Genomic DNA, 26,156 nt, shown 5'->3' on the forward strand with positions numbered 1-26,156 from the left:
CAATACAAGGAGATTTGTTTCCTGGAGGTTTGTCACCTCACTCATGGTAGAATCCCACAGTGGGCTGAGCAGTGGGGCTGAGCAGCTGTACCCCAGGGGTGAGGACAGTTAGTAGGGGAGCAGGCTGCATCAGAGATTTCTTTAGACCAGCCTGCCTTCTCCTCATTAAACCTGGACCTAGTCCAACTTAGTCCTGCCATCTCCCTCCATCACTGGTTCACAAACTGGAGGTCTGCAGTTTGCACATGGCAGGGAAGGAAGGAAAGTGCTGGGTATGACTGGCTACAGCTGGGGAATTCGTAAAGTAGCTAAATTCAGATGGCTATAAAAATTTAGATGACTATAAAATGCTGCTGTAATACGACTCATGGCCATTTGAGAAGGACCACCCAGTCATAGAAGATGCTGGGGAATGCTTTATAGGTCATAATGAAACAGATGTAATCATTTTGTTTATGCTCATAAAGTGCCTTGCTTTATGTCACAGGAAGTAAAGCAGTTATTTTTCTGATATCTTAAATACTGCAAAGTAAAATTAAATAGAAGGAGTTGGATTTGGTTTTTATCTTTGTAGGGTATGCATATTCTAGAAATCAGCCTTTTAATGTCTCTTATGATGAAATATTCCCCAGAGGGATCTGTCCTCACATGGATATCATCTCAGTAGCACAGATGAGGATGCTGCACTCATAATTTAAAGTAAATTAAGTCCAGACTTTTGACTGCTGGTAAATTGCCAGAACCATGCTTAGTTGGACAAGTTTTTGTCACTGCTGTTCTCCAGAATCTATTTCACTTTTCTTTTGCACATTAAACCTTAATGGTTGCATCAAAAATAATTTGATTAGAAAATTAGAAGTTGGCTGGTTTTCCTTCGTAGAATAAGGAATCAAAACTGAAGGGATTTGTTTGTTTCTTCAGAACAAAAAGAATAAGCACTAGCATGTACTGCTAATGCAGTAAATACTCCTAAAGAAACTTTTTTTATTTAAGTATTCAGGCACACGTAATAAAAAGGCACATAAGAAGTAAAATAGAACAATCTGTTGTTATTTAACATGGCAAATACTGTTGAGATACAAACACAGTTAAGTTTTCTCTGGTAACTAAGCAACAGAAGAAAATACCACTTATCTGAATTGCTGTTTATTCTACTGATTTTTAGCTCTGCAGTAGTGATTTTCATCCTTTGCACCTCAAACACAGAAAGAACAACTGTTTATTGTATGGCCAAATTGTTTAATATAGTGTTAGATGTAGGGGCAAATTAGGCATCAGAATAAATGTCTAGGACTGCTCCAACTAGCCATTAATGACTTTTGGTCTTCTCACAAGTTCTTCACTGGATTATGCAACATAAGCAGGCATCCTCTACAGGCTTAAGCAGTTGCAATAAAATGGACTACATGAGGCATGAAATCAGAATAATTTCATTTTTCCAAAGAATGCAAATGGTCTCTTATTCATGTGTAGCATCCTAAGGACTTCTTAGATAAAACACATGGTAACAATGTAGTCTTTGCCACTTCTAAATTGAAGAATTTTTTTCTAGAGCCGTATATATTATCATCAGATGGATAATTTCATTATGGTGAAAATCTGTACAAGTGCTCAGAGCCATAGTCAGACTGGACTCACATATGGCTCTGAGCTTGCATACGCACATACTTGTTGTGCACACTGTCTAAATGAGCAGCAGATGAACATAACTTTTCCAAATCTCAAAAATCTAAATTTATAGCTAAAGATTTGCAAAAGTTATGGGTCTATAAGAATGGAGGTAAAATCAAATAGCAAAGTTTGGGGTGAGAATCTCAGAGGAGCCACCACATCCCAGATGGTGCCACTGCCAGTGTTAAATCACTGCCAAAAGAATCTTCAGTTTCAATGATACCAGGATATTCACCAAAGATCTTTTATAAAGAGTAGATGAATTGTAGGCTGTTGGAAATCCTTAGCACAGGCACCAGTGGCACCTAAACACTCTTCCAGAATAACTGACTCTGAGGATTTGTCTCCTATTTGGTAGGTATTCTGGGGGCCTCCTTGCCTGCCTTGTACTGGAGCAAGACCTGGGGAGAAGTTGTTAAGAGTAAGATAGAAAGGAGTTAGAATTTTCTTCACACATGAAAAAGCACATCCAATTATGGGCTCTTGAAATATCAGCTGGATTTGAGTGTGCTGACTGAAAGTTACACCTTGCCCCTGCAGAAAGCTATTAGGTTGGTCAGCTACCAACTCCTGAGGAACAAATTCTGTAAGATTATTTTCATTCATCCTAGTTGATCAAGCAGTGGTCGTACAGCATAAATATTTGGTATTATGGTATAATTACACTACCTCATCTCAGTTAAATACACAAGTGGGTATGCTTTAATCATAAGTGAATTGTTACGAGAATTATTTCAAATGTATGTATCTCAGTCTATGCTGACCATCTTCAAGACTGGTATGTGAATCTGGACCAAAATGAGGTCTCTTGATTTTGGAAATACTGGAGAGCCACTGTCCTGTCAGAATTAATGTCTCTTTCCCCATAACCAAAATACATTTTTTCCCCAAATACAAATGTAGGCAATGTTTTATTTCTATTTGTCTTGCATCTTGGACCCTGTTGTGGACATAAGGAGTAGCCTGGTTTTCTGTTTGTCTCTTTTACTCTACTGCCTTCCATCATGAATATAATGGAAAAAGAATGTCACTTGTAGTCTTGTCTCAGATTCACATCCTTAAGGGTTATGCTTTAGCAAGATCTGTATACTGTGCTGTGAGATGCACTGAAATAAATTAAGACAATTAAATGTTGAAAACTTCTCTACTTCCCTCAAAGGTTAAGACATTAAGGCACACATAATGATATATATGTTGCCATCTGATTATCAGTCATATAGCACTTTTCACTCCATTCTATTAATTCTGAATATAAACTTTTTAAAATCATCATTGAGATCCCAAGCAGTGGTCTATCTTCATTAAAAAAAAATAAAAAGTTTTGATATTGCTTTTTCATAGTACATTTCTTAGAATCACAGGCTGGAAGAATGGTTTCGGTTGGAAGGGACCTTGAAGATCATCCAGTTGCAATTCCCTGCCATGGGCAGGGACAGCTTCCACTAGACCAGGTTGCTAAAAGCCCCATCCAGTTTGGCCTTGAATACTTTCAGGGATGGGGCATTGACAACTTCTCTGGGCAACCTCTTCCAATGTCTCACCACCCTTATAATGAATAATTTCTTCCTTATAGCTAATTTACCCTCTTTCAGTCTGAAGCCATAACCTTCAGCCTCCTTCAGGTATTGGTAGCCCACAATAAGATCTCCTTGGAGCCTTCTCCTCCCCGGGCTGAACAACCTCAACTCTCTCAGTCTGAATTCACAGGAGAGGTTTCATAATCCTCTAACTGCAAAATCTCTAAGAAAATCAGTTATGTCTAAGTTCTTCTACACAAACAAGAGAGCCATGAAATTGTAGGGTCTTTTTGTGGAGTGGGTGAAGTGGTGTCTTTTTATGTGGTTTTACTCTTCTAGTGGAATAAGAGACTTTAAGATAAACTTGATTTATTAGACAAAGTAGTTACTTTACTAGATGGCAGTATTATTACCTCACTTCCCATTTCTGCTTATTTTCCCTTTTTTGTCAGGTGCTCTAACTCTCAATTCTTCACTCTTCATCATCTCTTTTCATATCAATTAAATGCTTTTTGGGAACATGGATAGGCAGCTTTTGTATATTTGTAAAGCACCAGCAGAAGACTGTAGTTGACTGAATGCAGTCACAACCAAAAGAACAACATTCACATCTGCCCTTTCAGGTTCATTGACATCAATTTACCTAAGACATTTTGCAATGCAGAACTCTGTACTACTTTTTCCTATATCTTTCTAGAATAACTGTATATAAAGAGTCACAACCTGGATTCACATAAAAATGTGAATTTCTACTGAAACAATACCAGAACACCAAAATAGAAAAACCCTTTAAACCAGGAACTACCTATGACTGTGTCTGTATGGCATTTGCTGACAATAGGCCTCCTGTGAGGGTTTCTGAAGTGGAATTACATAATGCATATATATATAAAATGGAATGTGTCATTGCTGCAGTGTTAAGCTATATTTGGAAGCCACTACAACAAAGCACTTTCTCCCACTTTTTTTCTTCTATATTTCACAATCAGAAAAAAAATGTCTTTGATATATGAATCATTTTATTAGGCCTTCTTTTTATTTTAATAACTGCTAATTTGCACACCTAACATCAATTGCTGGTGCAATTAATTGTGGATGCAAATCAGAATGTTTAGCTGTCTAATCACCTGATTGTGCCTATAAATCAGTGACAGTAATTATGTGTGTAAATGTTCATTTCAGTCTGCAATTAATTTGGCCAAAATTGAAAGGACAGAAAAAAATACCGCCCTAGGCTGAAATTTGGTCCCCAGTGTGTAAAAACAGAAAGTATCTTCCTCCTCTATGTCTTGTGTTTAAATTGCAGAGAGCTAAGTAGACAAAGAGCAATGATTCCCCAGTCCCCAATAACTCACTGACAGTGTTTCACAATAAAGTGCAATGGGAGAGGAAATATTTCCATACGGGTTCATTAATCACAACATATTTGCCATGCACAACCACTCTGCAGAGCAGGTAAAGAACCCTAGGGGTCCTCACCTGCCACAGTATGTCATTTCTGTAATAGGAAAAGTATTTTTTGTACAAATGCTGTAGAACTGAAGTTGCAGATGGCTCCACTGGCAGAGCTAGAGCCTCCTGGCACAACTTTCAGCAGCCACAGCTCCTTTAGGAATTTATAGCAAAGGTTAGTGATAGCTTAAAAAAATGATGCTGAAAATGTTGTCTGGTCCCACTATGTGCAATATTCCAAGGTGTGACCCTTGGGAGGACATGTTAGGCAGGACAAACCAACCCCACCCAAACAATAAACTGCAGAAGGACATAAAAGCCTTACCTGTCCCATTAAAGTCCTGCAGGACTTTAATGAGAGGTCTAGGAACAATTAAACGGATCGTGACTGAGAACCTGTGGGTCCAATGGACCCCATTAACAGAACTGTGCAGCAAAAGATGCCTTTCCAGCTCAGTGGCTTTCAGATCTGGGCAGCAGGCCATTCCACTTTACCTAACCCCAAAGACACCAGAGAGGCCCAGTTATCCCATCACACACTGACCCATCTAGACCTGCTCAGTGTTTTGCATGAGAGTTGCAGTTGGTGCCTTGTTTACTGCACCTCTGTGGTCTCAGTCTTTGAGCAGTTCATTGCTGCTTAACTCCCACATGGGACTTTGATAAAATTCAAAGCCACCTGGTGTGATTTTAATTTAAATGTGAGTTTAATGTGTTTTCCTTTTATATTGCTGTGATGTGCATTGTCAAGAGAAATGCTGCAAGCTCAGATCTGTCCTCTCAGCTGTTTCTCTGTGCTACTCCCTGGTTTTGTCAGGTGAATATTCCTGAGTAAAAACTGCTGCTCTGCATAGAGTGTGCATTGTGCACAAGGGTGCATTTGGTCATTCTTCAAGGGAGCAACCAAATCTTGGGCTCTTGGCCAGTTAGAAGCCAAAAGTCTTCTCATCAGCATAAGACACCTCCAGAGTTACAGCTGAGCAGACATTAAAGGTTGCATGCAACCTTTGTGAAAAGAGATTTCACAATTCACCATGCTCCACCTGTTAGGAAAAGGATTTTAAGACAAGAACTTGCGGAAAGAATACTGAAATACTTTATCTTAACTAATTAAAACAACTCATATTGAAAGTGGTTTAAATTTACTAAAATTTTTCTAATTATAAAATAGGATCTCACTTTTAAAAAATTGCTGTGAAAACATATTAAAAATATCATAAGAAAATTATGTCAGGAACAGGATATGAAAGATACCTCAAGAAAAAGAGAAACAAAGATCCACATCAGCTAGTAGCCCCCCAGGCTACTACTGTAGGACACAAGGCACCCTGATGCAAGACAATACCTTAATCTTCAAACTTTTTCATTAAGTGAGACTGGGGATTTTTTTTCAGCCAGACTTAATTAGTTTGGAACTAAAATTGTAAGAACAATGTGGGAGCTTTTCTGACACAGAATATCTGAGATCAGATCAGAATAACAGAGCGGATCAAAGGCCACCCAGAGTGAACACTGTGCTGTGACTCAGGTGTGTCATGGGAGGCTGCTGCACACTCTGCAAGGGTCACCACAGGCACCACAGCATCTAGGTACTAGCCTTCAGAAGACCTCCCTTGCTTCCTAAAACCACTCATTACTCCTGCACCCACCAAAATCTACTTAATGAGCTGGTTGCCAGGTGTTTTTCCTGCTGGTTGCACAGTGCACGAGAGCTGGTGGGCTTTGCCTCTTGCTCCCTTTATCTGCTGGTTACTACGGAGAGCAGCAGCAGCCTGCTGGGTTCCTGGCTCCTGCTGCTGCTTACTGCTACTGCTGCATGGGAGCTACCATAGTGAGTCATTTCTGATCTCCAAGGGAACCCACAGCCACATCTCCACGCCTTCTAAAATAGGAATTCACAGCTACATCTTCTCTCCAACTAAAACAATCAAACTATGAGAAAAAAAACCACAATACAGTTAGCAGTATCTGAAATACTCAGTGTGTCAGATGGGTGGAAAAGCAGGACAATAAGGTCAGCCATAGCAGAGCTATAGGCTAAGACCCCCTCAGAACTGCAGTGCAGGTGGTCCTCCAAGTCCTAATAGAGCCATGCAGAAGGAGATTAGTTCTTTGCAGGTTCTTATTAAAGAGTCAGTTTTGTTCCTCTCATTATTTGCAAAACCTCTGAGGAAGGCCGTGTAAACAAGATATCACCCATTTATTTCAAATTAGAAAACTGAGTCCTTGAAAGAAATACTATTTAAAAGTAAGACAATACTAAGCTTTTTTAATGGTCTTATAAAGGCTAGTCTTGTCTTCAGTTTAGTTTATTCTTATCACATCAACTATTATAAATTGAAATACAATTATCTTTTTAAATAAATGTTCATTATTTTGAAGTACATTGAACAAAACATTGTTTGCAAGCAGAAGTATAACCCATAAAATATCATTCTGTGCTTCTATAACCACTCTCTTTAATTTCCAGGTATTTTCACACAATGTACTTGGGTATCCGGAGTCGACAGAGTGGAGAGAATGACAGATGGCGGTTTTATTGGAAAATGGTGTATGAGTATGCAGATGTGAGTATGCTGCATTTGCTAGCCACCTTTCTGGAAAGTGCACCACAGCTGGTCCTGCAACTCTGTATTGTTGTACAGACTCGTACACTCCAGGCTCTCCAAGGTAGGGGTTCATTTAATCTATTTATTTTTTATAATTTTTGGAAGATGTAATTTCCACACATACATATTTATCCTTCGTTCAGACTGCTGTGTGCCTTGTAGTGCTGGCACAAGAGCAGATCTTGCCTGCTAGCTGCTATTTAGCTGTTAACAATAACTCTGTCAAGAAAGCCTGTGTTATTAGAGGTTTTTTAGCCTTTCTTAATGGCCCTGGGTTGGGGATAGGATTTAAAATGTTTTGCTTCCTGCATGTCCTTGTAATGGAAGAGCTCTTCTGATTATCCACTGGGCCAATGTGAAAATTGCATCAATCAAACTATTACTCTTCTCCCTATGCTTTTTTTCTGTGAATGTTCAAAACCCTGCAAACTGCAGTAATGAGGTTCATATGGCATTATGCAAAGCAGGAGACAGCACAGAAGATAACAGCAATTCTGTGAAGATAATGCCAATGTTTATGCCCATCTGCTCTCGGCCGTACTTACCTGAAATAATACAAATCATCTCTCAAGCAGTACTCATTCCTTCACGCTCCAGGTTTCCTTCTAAGGCTGACACTTTCAGCAAGTGTGGTTACTTCTTTAAAATAGTAAATGCATGCGTATGTCCTGCTATATGGCTTTGTCAGTCGGTGATACAGATATTAGGATATCTCACTCACTATTGCTTTTTTCATGCTGCTTTTGGCTACCTGACAGCTGCCCTTTTGTATTGTGCCATTGTTTTGCCTTATGGCTGCACCTGGATAGAATTTTTTAGCAAGGGAAGGAAGAGAATGAGAACTTGGAATCCAGAGGGTGACAAAAATGCCATGAGGCAGTGAGGAGTGAAGGGAGGAAGGGAGAATGAAAGGGACAGAGGGAGGAAGAAAATGCAGAATTTTGTCTTTTGCTTCTAAGGAGCAGCTCGTGTGCTTACCACTGTACAAGAAGACAATGTGACAGCTCCTTGCTCCAAGAAAATCTTGGGTCTGGTTAGCTTATTATGAGTAACATGTAGTGTGCCTGATTGGATAAAAAAGGATGGGGCACAAAGTGGGTAACTGTGTGAAGATCTTGATCCTGAGCAGTTTCCTGTGGATAAATCAGAGGCTTTATTTTTACAAAACTCTGAACAGTCATGTAATAAAGAGCTGTACTTCTTCCTGTGTTTTTGTTTCATTAAATCTAAAACTCTGCCACCTTGATGGGAAAAGAAAACCAAAGTTTCTGTTTTAATTAGTTGGTACTCTGTACAAGGAAGTTTGCCTATGCACTTCCTACTGCAATTTCTCATCATGATGAGGCCCTGCACCAACAAATTCAAACTGTTCTCATTGCGAAGAAGGTATTACCACTTCAAGATTTGTCTCCCCAGAAAAAGCAAGTCCAGAGAAAGACTTAGGAGAAGAACATAAGCAGAATACTGTATGGTCTGTAATTTAGCTATCTTCATAAACTATTAATACAGAATGCCTCTCGTCCTCATTTTAGTGCAATAACAGATCTCTCTCTGAGAAATGAGCCTGTTGAGTAGACACTAAACCTGTGATACACTCTGCTAGTGGTTGTTAATTAGAGAAGACCTGAAATGCCTCAATTTAAAAGGCAAAAGTGGTTCCTGCACACTGCAATCAGCTCTGTGAAGCCTATATATCAGAAACCAGAAAGTAATAAAACTATAATTATGGATTTCAGCTGAGAAGGTTGACGGTGTTTACTTATGCTCTCTTCCCCCATATTTTTCCAGCTTCCACAGAGAAAAAGATCCATTTTAAAAAACTAAGAAAATTAAACAAGATGCTAGATTTTCTTAAACAGTAGTACCATTATACTCTCATGATAAAAGATAATATGTTTTAGCATCTTGCCAGCTGTGAAAATCCTTTCTCTCTTTTCTCTCCTTTCTTGAAGAAATGATAAGGCTAATGCATTGCACCATAGGATGGTGGATTAGCTGTGAGGCTGCATAAGAAGAGCATAATTTTTCTCAGTGATATCATGCTACAAATGGGTATTTTAAAAGGCCCAGACATAAAGTATTAGCTTCAGCTAGCTGTCCACTCACTGAGCCTGTTAGAGAGATTTCCAATATGGATCAATAAACAGGGTGTTTGATTGATTTTCTTTGTTTAGGGAATGCTATTGGGTTTTTGTTGTTTTTATTGTTCTTTTAGTTCTCTGCTCACAGGACAAAGTTATTATGAGAATTGTTAAGTGACATCACTGGTCCATGTTTTTAAGAGTTTATGACTTTCACAAACCACAAATTTGGTATGGGAAATGAATTGTCTGTAAGCAGGGTACTTCTAATACTAATGCATTAATTAATGCAAGAAAAACTTTTAAGTATTTTTATTTATGAAATTCTGTATTTTCAATTCCAAATGCAACAAAATAGCATTATTCCCAACAGGACAATGCTATCAGCATTACTGAAGATTCCAAGTTTTGTAATGGGTGTTGGCTTGGTTCAGACTATTTATTCAGTTCAGACTATTTCAGTACCTAAGCCCTGCTAACCCCTCATGCTAAGGGGTTAAGAAGAAATATGTGCAGACCTGTACATGGATCTTTATGGGGATCATGAACAATATTGTTCAATATCTGTAAAACCTTCCCCGTCAATCTCGCATGCACTGCAGTAAGAACCACTTCAAAATCCCCGAGGATACACCAAAGGGATCCTTTAGCACTTGCCTGGACTCCCCAAGCATGAATTTTAAAACTACAGTGTAAGCTTCTAGCAAGGATTGTGTACCCCTGTATCATGACCCTGCAGCAGAGCAAGGCTTGTGAGGGAGGCCATCGACAGACCTTACAGAGTGTCATCTCTCTTCTGCATCCTCATCCAGAGATATCTGAGTAATAGTAAAACAATAGCCAAATTATCATCTAAAACCCTGACTCTTCTTTAAGATTTCATCAAAACTGGCACATTTAGAGGCAATGTTTGTTCTCATTCTTCCTACAACCAGCACTCAGGTCTCACCTGAGTGGAAGGAGTGAAATTGCTTTTGTGGGAAGCTGATGATTTCTAGGTGCAAATTTCTCAAGAAGACGAACAACTTCAGTTTGACAGTGGACTAAACTGGAGCTGTGCTAATACCCCTATTACCTCCACCTTTTCCACTCTGGTGATTCCTTTGAGTTTGAAGAAATATCTGCTCTCTAGAAGACTGACTGATGTGCCTTGAAATAGGTAACTCCTTCCTCTTTTCCTCACGGGAGTCTGTTCCTCCTGTCTTTGCTCTGAGCACAGCCAGGCTTTCTGGGACGGGATGGGATATCAGCAAGGGTAATGCCAGCCCTGGGGAGGCAAGGGAGGACATGGCATCAGGGTAGGTAAAGAAGGTCAGGGTTGTCCCTTTATGTGGCACCTCATCTTGGAGTCCTGCCCACAGTCTAGCCGTCATCCCTCAGCACTCTTCTTTTGCTTACTTCAGTTTTCCCACTCTGCCGTTTGTTTTTAGAAAGGCTTTTCATCTCAAGATTAGTAAACTCCAGCAAGCAAAAGAAATCTTGCTGACCATCTGATTGAAAAGAGACTCCCATCAGTTATCACACAAATACTACTTTCCTATTCAAGGTATGGTGTTCTAACCACACCTAGATGAGCAGATAGACAAGATTACTCCCTGGATTTACCACAGATTTCATTATTTATACTGTATTAATTAGCACATTGCTTAAATTATGGATTAGCTTCTTATTCCTGTTTACTGCATGGACAATTTTTTTTATCAACCCCTGGGAGGTTTGTTCTGGCTTCTCCATACAGTGTTATTAATCAAAGTCTCTATCAAAGTTTAATCAAAATCTAATCAAAGTTTATGTCATATAAAGCTGCATTTCTTAATGGGGACTGACAGTAGTGCCAGAAGCAAAACGAAAAGTTCAGACCAGTTTATAAATTCATCAAGTTTCCTCGAAGTCACCACACACCACAGAGCTACTGGTTCTGCTGAAAATGCATTTCCAGGACATCTCCCTGGCCAAACAATTTTCCCATTTTCTACCAACTCTGTTGGAAACCCTACACTGTTCATGTGCTGACACTGCACCCAGTGCACAAACGTTAACAATGCCACCAAACACCATTCTCCAGTGCTTCTACTCCAAACAAATTGCTGCTGCTGCCTGAGCTGAAGAAGAAGCTCAGAGACTTGATAGCAGTTTATGACATGGCTGATAGGTTCTAACTTTATCTGGCAGAAGCAAATTATGTTGTTCACTAGTTGTTTATAAAAATCCTCTGGCAAAGCTCAATGTTGTGCATCAGGAATTCAGACTTTTCATATCAGCACAGTAAACTGAAAATCATTTAAGTCTACAATTTTTCTGTGAACAACGTTATGCTTTTGCACAGCTTTTCTTTTTTGCTACCTTCACAGGAATTTTGGATTACTCTGTAAAATGCTGCCTACATTTGCAGTGCCCTATAAATAAATAAATAAAATACATAATTCTGATGCAATATTTCATACAATTCAATGTATATTTGTATGGAAATCAGGCGCAGCACTTGAGTTCTGGGCAAGTTGCCATTACTTTTCTCTGTGTTGTCAAGGTTCTGTACCACTGCAGTCCGGCACCCAAATTTTCCACAGAGAAACTAAAACAGAGCAACCTATAGTTACAGATTCTACTTGATACTTGGCCAAACAGATTTCCAGTGACAAGGATCAACAAGTATGATGTACTACAGAGTAAATGTGTTTTCTGGAAATGACTCTTAAACTGATCCACAGGTCCTTTTGCAAATTTGAAAAATGTTATCTTGTGCTCATTAGGCTAGAGGATATTAGCATACCCTTGTTTTTGATAATGCAGGAGAGGACTTCCTGAAGGCGATCATGTCATATGATCTATTTCATAACCTGATTACAATCTTAAAACTAGTTATACCCTTAGTATCTAATATACCAGTTGAAAGTTTAATTCTCTGATTGATATAGACCTGCTGATGGCTGTTCTGACTTTTTAATTTTATCAGCAGTCTGCGCATATTTATTATAGTGTCATCCCTGTTTTTACACTTGTTCCCTAAGGAAATGGGGTTCGTACAATTATATAGCCCATTTCTGTCCTTCAGTCCTGCTTTTTAGAACTTCTGATCCACTGCAGTATTTCAATCAGTATAAGAGAACAACCAACATCTCAAAGACAATTATGTTTTCTTAAATGTAGCAAAAAAAAGCACTCAATACAAATAAAAATAAATAAAAATAATTATAATTTTAAAAGAAAATATTCTTTAAAAATCGAGAGCCTCCACTACAGGGAAAAGCAGTCAGACTTCAGCCAGTATTTTTTTATTACCTACCAGCCACCAGTCATCCCAAATATGCATCCTTCCAGACAAGGAATTGTACTGCTTTCCCCTGCCCAGTGGGACTGTTGTGAGTGACAAATGGGATTGGGGAATAAGAGATACTTTGATGGAAAAGTGGAATCATTCCTCCTGCTGTGCATTCTTTCATCTCATGATAGGTTCTGAATTCTCTTCATAGACTTTTTCTTCCTCAGACCCAGTCTGAATTCATCTTTGGTGTATACAGATGACCAAGACTGCACAGAAGACTCCACATGGCATTTATCCAGATCTCCCATATTTCTCATGGCAATATCTCACTAGGTATGATCTAGGGTTGTAATTCCCTGTTCACTCAGGTCTTGGACTAGGTAATTCTAGTTATTTCATGAACCTTTAAAACACACAGGCTCTTCCAGCATCATGACACTCTGATGAGGCTTTAATTACATTATAAAAATGTATTAGCAACTAAATAAATTTAGTCTCTTTTCTACTTTTGCAGCCTGCAAGGTCCCCCTGATTTTCCCACATATCACTCTCCTTTCCTATGTTGACAATATCTCCCAAACGCTTACTAGTACGTTATGTTTTAAACAAAGGTCATCAAGATAAGTGTTCAGATGAGATTGGTTCCAAGTGTAATCAGTATTGAAAAACTAAGAGTAACTCTACTCCACCTCAAGGGTTCCTTAGCATTTCAACATAAACTGCAGTGTCTTTCTTTAATTAGCTCCTTTACCTGCCTTATTTCTCCTCTACTATTCCCTAACCTCTCAAGCGTCACCAGCACTTTCCCATTAGCATTGTAGTCACCATTCTGCTATTTGATAGATTAGATCTGCCACATTTTACTTGTTGAGAAAGGGATTATAAAAGAAAGCTATTGAGCTGTTCTAGACTCTAGCTCTCTAATGTTCTGCTTCATTTTTAATGTATGCACTCTTTTTTCATACACTTCCATGTTTCAAGGCCAGGTTGGACAGGGCTGTGTGGAATCTAATGTTCCTGAAAGTTGTCCCTGCCCATGGCAGATATTTGGAACTAGGTGACCTCTAAGGTCCCTTCCAACCCAAGATATACTATGGTTCTAGATTTACCTTTGTTTTCAGTTAGTCATTGCTTTAAAAGCTGCTCTAAAGCTTTGTGTGGTATTGAAGCCTGCATTTTAGCCCTGCTTCAGCCAGGTGCTTGTGAAGTGCCTCCTTTTCAGCCACATGGCACCACTTCTGGGTGGGGATAGTTAAGATGCTTCTCACCAACAGCAGGATTTCGTACATTGTCTTATTTTGAATCCTGAGACAGAGAGGTTTTGGTTGTATTGGGTGAAAACAAGGAACTTCCAGTTTTGCTTCCATCTACAGTAATACAAATTTCCTTTCTGTTTTTATTTTCTATCAGTTAGCACTGTCTTTGAGGTCTTATTTCAAGAGCCCTTAGGGAAAATTGTCCTATAAAGTGCAGCCTTTATTGCTCATCATTCTTTTTTTTTTATTTCCATCAAAGAACCATTTCTGAGGTAGGTTTTGAGGGTTTTTTTTCTGAAAGTTTTTGGGTTTCAGTGTTGAAAAGCTCCATAAATCCTCCTGTGCTTTGTCTCAAAGAAAATCCAAGTGTCCCCCACAGAGAAGTGGGGAACAGAGCAATTAACTTCTGCTGCCATCACTCATTTCTCTAAAATTCTGTTAGACTTACTAACAGATCTATTTTTGTTTATCCCTCCATTGTATATAAATTAAACCAACATTTATATGATTCAATGTTATTTTGCTACAATTAGATGTCCTGTAACAACCTCTATACTTTCCATAACTAAGTTTAGAAAGAATCCTCTCTGCTTTCTCTCAGAAAAGCTGTCAGTTGTCATATACTGGAATATCTGGGCTGCCTTCAGCAGCACTCGTTCTCCAGCCTATATCTGACAAATCAGAGGCTGCCATAACGAGACAGTTCTGCAGAATTTCTCCCTGTAAGAATGGTTTGAACAGCTCAATCCATATCCAAATTTAACTCTGGAATTCTACAGCAGGCTCTTACAACTACCCACAATCTTTCCCCAAAGTGATTTTGTATGCAAACAGAATCTGTTTTATCAGGGAACCCTTTCTGCAACATCCTGCTGTCATTCCATTCACACACACTGCTTTTGCCATTATTTCCATATTTTCTGAATACCAGCTCCCTTTCAGCCCCCATGTTCAGGGAGTGATTATGAGACCGTGGGTGTTTCTGTAACCCTATAGCTATTTTTGTAACCCTATGATGCTTTATGTCCTGTGTTTATTTCCCATGTTTCCTGATGTCCTGTCCCTGTCCATTCATCTAGCTAAAAGTATGATGCATCAATACAACTTGAAAAAGCAAGAGGATATGTACACAGGTACTGTCTTCTTAACAAACCCATTTTACAGGACCTCAACCCCTGAAAGTCAATCAGAGATGGCTAGTGAACATTTTTATTTTTTCTGTTTAGCTGCAGTAAAATAACCCTAATTCCTCAGGCAGCCTTAGTAATGAGGGGAGCTACATAAAACGTTTTTTTTCATAAATAATGTGTTCTGGTGACTATGTTTTTACTGAGTTTATGCTGATATTTTATCCTTGTTTATTATGTATTAACTGGTTGTTAAAAAACCCAGAGGATCACACAACACCATGTAGACATATAAATGTGAATTTGCATTATGATGCAAAAAATATCATTTGTGAAGCCTTGCCACTCATTGAACATTTTTTTCCAATCATTACATCATAGGAAAATGAATAAACTATTCAGGTCATTGTGAGTGAATAGCAATAAGGCTTCATAACATAGCAGCATAACATCTTCATGTGTAATTTTAATAGCAAAGAAGTAATTAAAAACAGTATTAAGAAGATTTAGTACACATTTTACTGCTACTCTTTTTGTCCTCATTCTTCTCACATTAGCTATCCTGGCTACCTTTGCAGTAGATGAGTATCTAGCTAAACTTCAAAAACCTGTTGGAAGGTCTCAGTAAATCAGCTGGTTACCAAAGAGAGTAGGTAGGTGCCTCCTTCACTAAATTTTGAAAAATCATGACATATATTTGGATTTTCGAACACAACTTTAGGTACATATTTTGTCATACCTTAGAGGCATTATGCCAGCCTGGAAGAAAAGAATTATAAATGGTTTTATAAACTTACGTTTATATAGGAATATAATTTAAAGATTGGTTTCTCAAGGCTTTTTGATGCAGTTTGTTCAAGTACCAAGATGATAATCTCACCTCTGGGTGGTATTTCCAGCTCACACCAACTGAGTGTCTTGTCACAGAATGAAAGAATAAGATAGGTCAAAAGGTTCTCAATCGATCATCTTGTCTAAACCCTTCTGGAAGCACAGCCATGCTCAAAAATCGATCAGTTTCCTCAGGGCCATGTCTGTTTGAGTTTTGTGTACTTCTGTGGTTGCTGAGCCCACAGCCTCTCTGGGTGAACTGTACCAGTGCTCACCACCCCGGCAAAAATCTCTTTTCTTGCAGCAAATCAGATTTTCCCTTTCTGTGATTTTGACTCATTGTGTGACTCTGAGTTTGAGGGGTTTGTATAATTATCCTTTTAGGCAGGAGAAAATGGCAATTAGATCTCTCCTCTTGGTTCGTAGTCCTGTCTACCAGTCCTCCCTCAGGCTACACAAACCCAGCTCAGGCACCATAGCCCCCAACATTGTGGCTATGAGTGGAAGGGTTACAGATGTTATATACCTGGACTTCTGCAAAGCCTTTGACATGATTCCCACAACATCCCTCTCTCTAAATTGAAAAAAGATGGAGTAGACAGCTAGATGGACAAGGCAGTGGTTGGACAGTCACATCGAGAGGGAAGTGGTCAGTGGCTCAGAATCCTGATGGACATCAGTGGTGAGTGGTGTTTGTCAGGGGTTTATACTGGCACCAGTGTTATTTAATATCTTCATTGAAGACACAGACAAAAGGATTGAGTGCACCCTCAGCAAATTTGCAGATGACACCGAGCTGAGTGGTGCAGCTGACACACCTGAAGGACAGGATGCCATCCAGAGGGACCTGGACAAGCTCCAGAAATGGGGCCATGAGGAGCTCATGAAGTTTAATAAGACCAGGTGCTGGTGCTGCACCTGGATAAGGTGGGGTGATACTGAGGTGTCGGTACTCCCAGTATCAACATGGGCTGGGGGATGAACAGATCCAGAGCAACCCTGATAAGGACATGGTGGGTGTGAGGCTGGACCTGACCTGGCAATGTGCACTCACTGCCCAGAAAACCAACCATATCCCATGCTGGGTCAATAACAGAATGGCCAGCAGGGCAAGGGAGGGAATTCTGCCCCTCTGTTCTGATCTGGTGAGATCCCACCTGAAGTGCTGCATCCAGCTCTGGGGTCCACAGCACGGGAAGGACATGGACCTGTTGGAGTGAATCTAAAGGAACCCATCAAGTTGGTCAGAGAGATGGAGAACCTCTCCTACAAGGAAAGTATAGAAAATTAGGTTGTTCAGCATGGAAATAGGGTGACATAGTTGTGGCCTTTCAGGCCACAAAGGAGGCCTACAAAGCAGATGGAGATGGATCATTTACAAAAGTATGGACTGACATTATAGGATCCTCTTATTTCAGAGGCCCTTCACTGGCCTTGGTCCAGTTTGTGAAAGTATTTCTAGTACTGGTGGCCCGAAGTGATATGAGCATGCAAGAGTTTTCGTTTGCCTTTGTAAGTCTTTTTGTCATTCCTCTCAGTCTTCTGAGATCCCTCTGCAGAGCAGTCCTGCTCTCCTGCGGATCAGCTGCTCCCCTCTGACGGATCCAGGCTTTAAGGGCGTTAGGAGCCTGGAGATATTGTGAAAAGAAATTCTTTACTGCTGCAGGGAATGGCAAAAAAAAACCCCACAAAAATTATTTCCACATTATCTACAGCTTTTTAAATTTAATAGTGCCTTCACAAAGCTGTTAATGTATACACAGTGGTAAAGACAGCCTGAGACACAAAGTAGCGCATTTAATTTCTGCAAGCGTGATATATTGCCTACACACTGAATTTTATTTGTTGGGGAATGTCAGAGAGTTGGTGGCATATCCTTCTGCTCCCTTTTTGTTGTGCTATAAGTGACCTTGCCAAGGAAAAAATTTCCAATTTCATTTTTGGGTTCCTGTGTTTTTTTATGACTGGTACGTTTGCTCAGGGATGGGAAAAAAAAGTGATGCATGCTTGGCACAGAAAAAGCTTTCCTGTGTCTAATATAGCAGTGAGAAATTTTAGTCGTGATTGTGTCTTACCCAAAGACTGCACAATACCTCAAAGATAAGAATTAATGTGAATTCTTCATCATGCAGTGACCTTTAAATCCTCAGTCACAGAGCCAAAGTGCATGTCCAGCTTCATGCCAAAACCACAGATCTGAAATTTTCTGTCATTTTCATTGCTAGTGCATCAGTGCATGTTAGTTTGTTAATCTGCAGATTTTTTATTTTTTTTTGCCAAAACTAACCAGAAAAGTAATCTTTCCTGATGGTAGTGATTTTAGCTGTAAGTTGCATGTCAAAAAGGGAATCCTGGTTTTAAAATGATATCCACATGTCATGTGCCCCACATGATATCCAAGTTTAGTGGTATACAGAATATACTACAAATGATGAAAATTGTATGGGATTTCAGACCTGTAACTAGTTTTATACATATTAGTATTTTTCAGCTGTGTGTTAGAGGAATATCAAGCTGCAAATATAAAAACCCCATTGTATTTTTGCTTTGTGCTAAGAGTTTTGCCAGTATCAGTGAATAACCAGTGTTACAGTGAGACTCAAACAAAAGGTCCAGTCAGGCACAGGAGGTTCACCCCTGTGGACACCTTCTCACTGGACTCAGTGGAACTGTTTTAATGAATAAAATCTACTTGCTGGGCTGGGATTTATAGGAGCATTGTTTTACAAAAAGGTATTAAGTAGCTGTCTTTTATGTTAAGCATGACATTCTACCTAACCTAATGGGGATAAAAACCTATTAAGTGTATTTTATTAGTTTTTGGTTTCCTAACTAAATTATAATGAAAATGAATTTAAAATATTTTCCTTTTTCCAGTGGGTGCTATTTCTCACAGTATGTCAGTTAATAAAGTGATAAACTGTGTTCTGTTCTCTGTATATAATGAATACGGTTTAAAAACAAATCATTAGCAGCTTTTGTGTTACTGCTGAAGAGAGAATTTCTAGTTTTAGTTTTGAGTGGGGCTTTTAGTGTATCATTTATGCATGGGTGGCCAGTGTGCTCTTGGGAGTTAAATAGTTTGGGCAGGAAGAGTCTCGTGGTATGAGCTTACCCAATTACTATTGATCCCAGGCTCTTATAGCTAATACACACTGCCTCTGCATGTTCTTCTCCACCCTTTGGACATTTCAAGATGCAGAAGAATTCTTCCAATTGAGTCAAAAGTGTGACTTGTATCCTCCCTCAGTGTGACTTTTCTTGACACAGCCACAAGTATTGCTCCCTGTCATCCTCCAGCAGCCCTCCAGGACTGTCACAGAGTTTTGCAGGAGCTCTGACAGCTGCAGCCTCCCTGGAGCTCCTACCCAGTGAGACAGGGAAGACCCAGGAGCCCCGTGGCAGGGTCAGAGAGCAGCCCAGGGACTGATTGGGAGCACCCTGCAGGTGCTGGGCCCTGGGACCATGGGGCTTTCAGGGCTCACATGTAGCAGAGATCAGCAGCAGCAAACCCCTTCTGCCAGCTGCCGTATTGCTCTGAGCAAGGCTGCTGCCGTGTCCCCGGCTGTGGGAACAACAGAGTGACTCACGAAAAACCTCCCAAATTGCTGCAGTTTTCAGTCTGCAAAATGAAATAAACTAACCCCCATCTCATGCTTTATGCTGTACTAAAATCTGCAGTAGCTCAGGGGCTGCTTCATGAGCTGTGCTGTCGTCCCCATCACAGGGGCAGTGAATGACGGGGTGTACCCCTCCTTCAGCCATCTGCTGCCACCCCGGTGTCAAAGCCCTCTGAAAGCTTATGCAACTTCAGGCTGTTTTCAGGTTTTAAGGAGTGCCCTTGGTGCTCTCATAGTCTCTTCCTGCTCTCTGGATAAATATGTATTGAGTCAGAAATGTGTATCATCACCAGAAATGTGGATGAATAGACAGATAGATAGATAGATAGACAGACAGACAGACTGAAAAGAGCTGTTTGAGCACCATCTAGCTAAGCTGGATCTTTGCCAGGTCTCCTGTGCCATAGAAAGGTATTCAGAGATCATTTTGAGCTCCTAGGTTAGTCACTCTTTGTAATGATACTAAATAAGTAAGACACCCCAAAGCCATAAAAAAATTGAGCTCTGGTGATCTTCTTGATCCTGACCCTAAGTGACATGGTAGCATTTACTCTCTGTATATTCATAGCAGCTTCTCATCCTTAAATATAGCTCAAAATGTAACTGCTTTCCTCAGTAACTGGCTCTATGCTCGTTTTGCTCAGCAGAAGGCAGAAAATGTGCAACTTGAGTCCAAGGCAGCAGTAAACCGAAAATGGCTCCCCATGCCTTTTCTTCAGACCCACTCTAGTCCCAGCAGAGCTCTCTCATGCCATGAGACCAGGACTGTTATCTAGAGGTTTTCAATGATGTATTTTCACCTGCAAGAACAGTAGACACTAAAATAATTTACAGTAAAAAGAAATTCTGCTAGGGGATGAATGTATTATTTCTTTTTTCTTGTCATTTCCTTTAAAAAGCATGATTTTACTTTCCACCCCTATGGAGTCCGTTTTGTTATAAAGAGCGCAGAAATGCCTGAAATATCTTGAATGGTGATTCAGTAGGAAAGAAATGGGGTTATAATCATTTGGTTGAAAAGAAATCCAAAGGTGTTCTCTGTTTTTTGAGGGGTTTTCTTTCACTTCCTTGATAATGAGTGTAGCAGCAAAATTGGGAAAACAAGCTGGGAAATTTGCATGATGTAGCCATACACCTGGCTGACTCATTGCCACACCTGCTCTGGGGTGGTTCACTTTCAGCCACTTCAGTGCCATTCCTTGAGAGGCAGAGCCATGCAAACAAGGGCAGAAACAGGTCTTTGGCTTTGCAGCAGCACCACATCCTGCGGCAGCAGCCTTTGGAGCCAGATGGGTTTTCTGAGCAGAGCATAATGCATTGCAATTGAATTGATATTTTAAGCCAACACATGTTTAGATCAGAGAGGCTCACAACACAGTCACTTACAATACACGGCTGATTGCTTCATGACAGAAGCAGCTAAATGCTGTAATGCGGAAGGTGGTATCAGCATTTCACTTCTAAATTTTGATTCTCAATTACTTAAAGCAGCTGTAAGAATTCACTTTTAGCTGGGGCTTGAACAAGGACATGGGCCAAGACCCAGAGCAATCTAAAAAGCAGTAGGAGTTTATTTCTTTATGAAAGGCTTCCTAGTATGAAAAAGTTTAATATGAGGGCAGCAAAATCTGCTGCCCCAAAGGCAGGGTCCTGTGTTGGTTTCTGAAACTGAGATAACGATTGAGGCAATGAGAATGAACTGAGCTTTGAAAAAGCTCTTCTGAAAAGATCCGCTGGATAAAATGTACAGAGCTGCAAATGATCTCTAAGAAAGCACATTAGCTATACTTCACCTAACATGAAAGCTGAAGGACCACTGAGTTGAACAGTGGCAAAGTGTGTTGAGGAAGTGTTGTCTTTAAAACATTTGCCTGTATAAGGTATCCCTTTGTTGTCAGGCATCACTGAGGCCAAGCACAACCCATAAAGGTGGCCAAGGATTGAAGAACATCATCATCATCATCATCATCATCATTATTATTATTATCGTCATTATAAGTACTATTATTACTATTCAGCATTCTAACAGCAAATGCTTACAATCCAGCCATTGTGTCTTTCAGAGTTCTGCTTTCTGAGAGAGAAAAAGCATTTTTCTTTGTGGCAGGCTATTCCTGAACTGTTTATTGTAGAATTTTTTATACCATTCAGTGAAGTGTCTCGCTTTAGTTGTTATCAGTAAATGAAGTAGCAGGTCCATCACAACTGACTTGTGTTATGTTTGTTTGTTACTACACTTGGGGAACTCTTATGCATTAAGGGCTTTTTTGTCTCTTACTCGAGATTTCATCAATAGCAGTCATCAAGACCAAGTCTTTCAGATTATATATTCAGAAGTATTTAAACTGGCTCTGCAGAACAAATTAGGAAGATCAGAAACTTTAAAGCTATCTTCTGCTTTGACAGTATCTGTACATACTGTGAATCAACTTCCAGATTCGATTCTAAGTAGAGCATTCTTTATGCAGTCGTGAAACAGAAGAGGCAGAGAGCTGCATATACAAAAGTTAAAAGTAAGATTGAAAGGTATTATAGAAGATGGTTACACAAATATCTGAACATGAGTAATTTGTAGAACAAAGTCTTCAGCTAAGAAAAGCTTCCAGTTAGAGACTTTCACACATTTTTCTACATATGAGCTGTACCTGCTATTAAGTAAAATAGTCCTGCTGGGAAGGCTATAGAAAGATGGTTCTCAGATACCAAATTTCTGGTTCCACAAACTGTATATTAAAACTTGCCAAGTCTGTAAAGAGTGAAGATAAGATCTGAGATCTTCAGAAAGCTGGAATGTAATGAAGAGAACATCAGGCTTTTAGATCACATCTTTGGGGTGATATTTTGGTTTCTTCCTACGACACACCAATAACCTGTTGCTTTGAAAAAGCTTTAAAAATTGTGTGTCTAAAGTTAGGAAAAGGGATCCATAGTTAAACACATAAATATGTAATCTGCTTTCTAAATGGATAAGTAACTTAAAGAAAAATTTGCTGTTATGTGTTTGTAAATACCTTGAGGCTACAGAGGAATTTTCTAAATACTTGTTGATCCAAATGACATCTTAACCCACTAAAAGACTGAAGTCATATATCATTGAAAACCATGAAAATATTTGAGTCTACATTTTTATGATATCCTGTGAAATCATTAATATCTTGTAGTCTTGTAAAAGTAATAATCCAATTACAAGATATTTTACAACTTAAAGGGCTTTCATGACTTCCTTAATAAGCCCTATAAAATCATTACCTAATTTTGTATGTATATATTTCTTTAAATAAATAGGTTTGTCTCGAGTACAATTAGGTTTTCTTTAATTTTTTCCCTTTTATTGATGTATCTTGTACTTATCAGACTACGAACTTACTTATGAGTCTACATTTTTGTTGCCTAATAAGATGGCCAAAAGGAACAATTTTTTTCCCCTAAGGATAGTATAATAAGTTAACTAATGTTTATTTTTTGATTGCTTCCCCCATAAGGACACAAAAACACACATACTATTTCATTAGCACCTCGCCGATGAGTGCTAAAATGTTTATTAGTTCTTGACAGTGACTATTTGATGCTGGTTCCACTTAAGCACTGCTGCCTAAATATTCATTCCCAGGCTTATTAATCCATGGTGACAAGTCCTCTTTCCTCCTTTTTGTCCTCCCCTCTATTCCCCCACCCAAACACAATTTTTCCTCACTGTTGTTTGCAAAAGACAATGACAATGTTTTAATGACAATGTCATAAATTTTGAAGAAAAGGGAGGTAACGCTTTCAACCAGTATTTCTGTTGTTTTATCTTCTGAGTGTCTTTGAACACAATCATTTAAATATGTTCAGCCTTCTAAAGCCATTACCAGGGCTGTAATGATACAACTCACGTGGTGTTTTTATTATGGCCTCTCCCAATTGTTAATGTCAGATGTCAGATGATGAGGAATATACTTGGATCACAAAACTCACTCTCCTGCTAGGAAACACTAAGAAACTATATTATGCAAAAATAACACTGAGAAACTATACCGTGCAAACAATACTATGCTACAAAATGCAAAACAATAATCAACAAAAACTAGCATTATGTCATTAACTATGTCCAAAGTGAGGATAGAATAGACAAACTGTGCAGAGTAGCTCATATATTTGTGGGTGGAGGGATTTAGGACTGAGATTTGAGGTTTCTGTGCAAGGTGGCACTGAATTTGCATTTTTCCCCAGCAGGGGCATGAGAAATGTGCCCTCTTCTCCTCACCCAGGACTGAGAATTCATGCTGCATGTAAGTATCGTAAAAGCTACATATGTTTGGCAGGAGTCTGCATCTCTGCTAGCATTTCCTTTAAACAACAGCAAGAAAAAAGAAAAAAGTAGTAGCTACGTGCATGATCATAAATTGCTCTAGCCTGTTTGTTTCCATGTCCCAGTAAGCTTCAGGGTTTCACCAGGGAATGCAAATTGAAACTGACTGCAACAGTTGGCTCTAGATTTTGTTGTCAGGGAGCAGTATTCATTTTCCTCAGTGCCTGGTTTCTGTTGCCTTTCTGCTTAAGAGGAAAAGAACAAAAGGAGATAAGGAGGCAGATTGGGAGAGCATGGCTTAGCAATTAAAATACTCTAAAATTATACCTTCTTCCTGTTATGAAGTGCCATAACCCCAGGATACAAAAAAATAGATTTAAAATAGCAGAAATGTGCTGTTATGAGCAGGGAAGAAAGAGGCAACAGAGAAAGGTACTGGCCAGCAGAGTGCAAGCATGCAGCTGAGCTGCCAAACCTGAATTTACATTTTAATACTCCCCCTACACAAGCTCTGCTCAAAGCCATTGTGAGGCACCATGGATCTGAATCTTTCTGCAGCACTGCTGAAGAAAAGCACAAGGCCCATATCTTTTCTTCCAGCCAAAATTCCATCTTGGAACCATCCCAAAACCTGCACCCTGGGTGGTACCCAGGCCTCACAGCAGCCTTGCAGAAGCATGGCCTTGACTCCTGCTGAGCACTGCTCATGGGGATCCCATTCACATGGTGTATGGGATCATGGATGATCACATCATGGGTGATCCCCTCCCACCCTGGTGTAACTCCAGTTTTAAGACCTGCAGGAATCATGGGCAGCCTGGTGTTCCCTGAATGTCAGTGCCAGCAGTCCCGTGAGCCTCGACGGGCACACCAAGAACAGCTGTGACCTTCAGGACAGCCAGTTTCACATCTCCCAGGGACAGGCTGCTCCCCTGCCACACTGGAGCTCTTTGAAACAGTCCCGGGCCCCTTTCATGGGTGTCTGACAGAGGAGAGGGAATGACACGAGGGAATTCTACTAAGATTTTACACTAGAAGTTCAGTTTCACCTTCAGTTCTTGATAGACAGTGATTTGCTCTGGTTTTGGCTCAGGTTCAGGTTTATTTCAGCTCAGTGATTTTCACTTATGCTTCTCAGACATCATCCATGTCGCAGGGTTACTGTTGCTGCCTTTTTATCAACCTGGAAATGGAACTCAAGATAATTTTAGTGAGGAGGTAATATGAAAGGGGATCTTTATTTGAAGATGAAGGCCTTCAGAGGGAGTTGTGGAAAGATGTCCACAAAAGTCCCCCCCACCCAGGGGTGAGTACATTTTTATAGGTTTTAGGTAATTAGTATAATTGATAAAAAGCACCAATTAGGAGGACAAGTGGTGATGCAATTCCCCCCCAGGTCAAGCCCTTTTCTGAAGCCCCCCATTCAGCACTAGCTGTGCTTTGTCCACAAGAATGTATCTCCAAGAGTTGTTCTCTGCCTCGGTTCCCAGGAAGAACCAAGATAGCTCAGAGCCTTGTATCCCCCTGGGCTCGGAGCTCTGGAATTTGTTTTGTCTTTCTGCCTAGGGAAAGGCAATGGGAAAGTACTGGGCAAACTAGCTACTAATACAATAGGTGACAGAGTTACAAATATATGTGCGAAGAATACAGAGAACATATAAAAGAAAAAAAGGCAGAACCTAAATTACATCACTGTGAGCTATTATTTAGAGGATTCTGGTGGAATATCCAATGCTCTCAAATAACCATCATCTGGCTCAGGATCTTCTTCTGACTTGTATGTTAAATGAGCTGAAATTTGCTTCAGCTCATTTTGTTTTCTGCCAGAATTTAAGCTATCTCAAATGAGCTTGTTTTAGGAATGTTCTTCTTTCTGGTCTCTGCTTGGATGGGGGCTTCATATTCCATTGGTGTCAGTGATCCACTGTTCCTATAGATACTCATCTGCATATCCAGTTCTTGTCATCAGGGTTTTGTGCAAGAGCATGCATAGTTAGGTCAACAAGAGAGAAAAAGTGTCATAAACTTAGTATTCCTCAGCCAGTTGTGGAGGAAAATTTTGCCTAAAATAAACATTATGCCAAATGGAGGCACGTCAACTGTCTGAGCATGCTTCTTAGATTCTCATGTAAAGAAATTACTGGAAGCTGCTCAAAAGCTAGCAAGGTGTTTTTGTAATTTTTTTTCTAATTTGGAAAATAAAGTATCAACCATGTCCTGCTTACACTATACTGATACAATTTATGGCCCAGTATTTTAATCTCTACCATCAGCTGCCATGGGAGCTGCCCGAACAATGGTTCTTTATTATGTGTGGAACATTTCACACCATGAAAGTGTCCCCAAACACTTAACAGAGTTACATAAAACAGTCTCAGTAAATAATAGTGGAGAATAAATAAATTTAAAAGATTTAGGCAAAGGAAAGCAGAAATAATT

General features: G+C 39.7%; 1 protein-coding gene across 1 annotated transcript in view; it reads left to right on the forward strand.

Annotated features, from left to right (window-relative positions):
• Nucleotides 1–26,156, forward strand: part of XKR4 (XK related 4) — a 221,705-nt gene that overhangs the window by 128,811 nt on the left and 66,738 nt on the right. The window contains exon 2 of the mRNA XM_038126780.1: nucleotides 7,111–7,310. Coding sequence (XP_037982708.1) covers nucleotides 7,111–7,310 — 200 coding nt within the window. The remainder of the gene's footprint in view (nucleotides 1–7,110; nucleotides 7,311–26,156) is intronic.

Source organism: Motacilla alba, chromosome 2, assembly GCF_015832195.1.
Source record: "Motacilla alba alba isolate MOTALB_02 chromosome 2, Motacilla_alba_V1.0_pri, whole genome shotgun sequence".
NCBI lineage: Eukaryota > Metazoa > Chordata > Aves > Passeriformes > Motacillidae > Motacilla > Motacilla alba.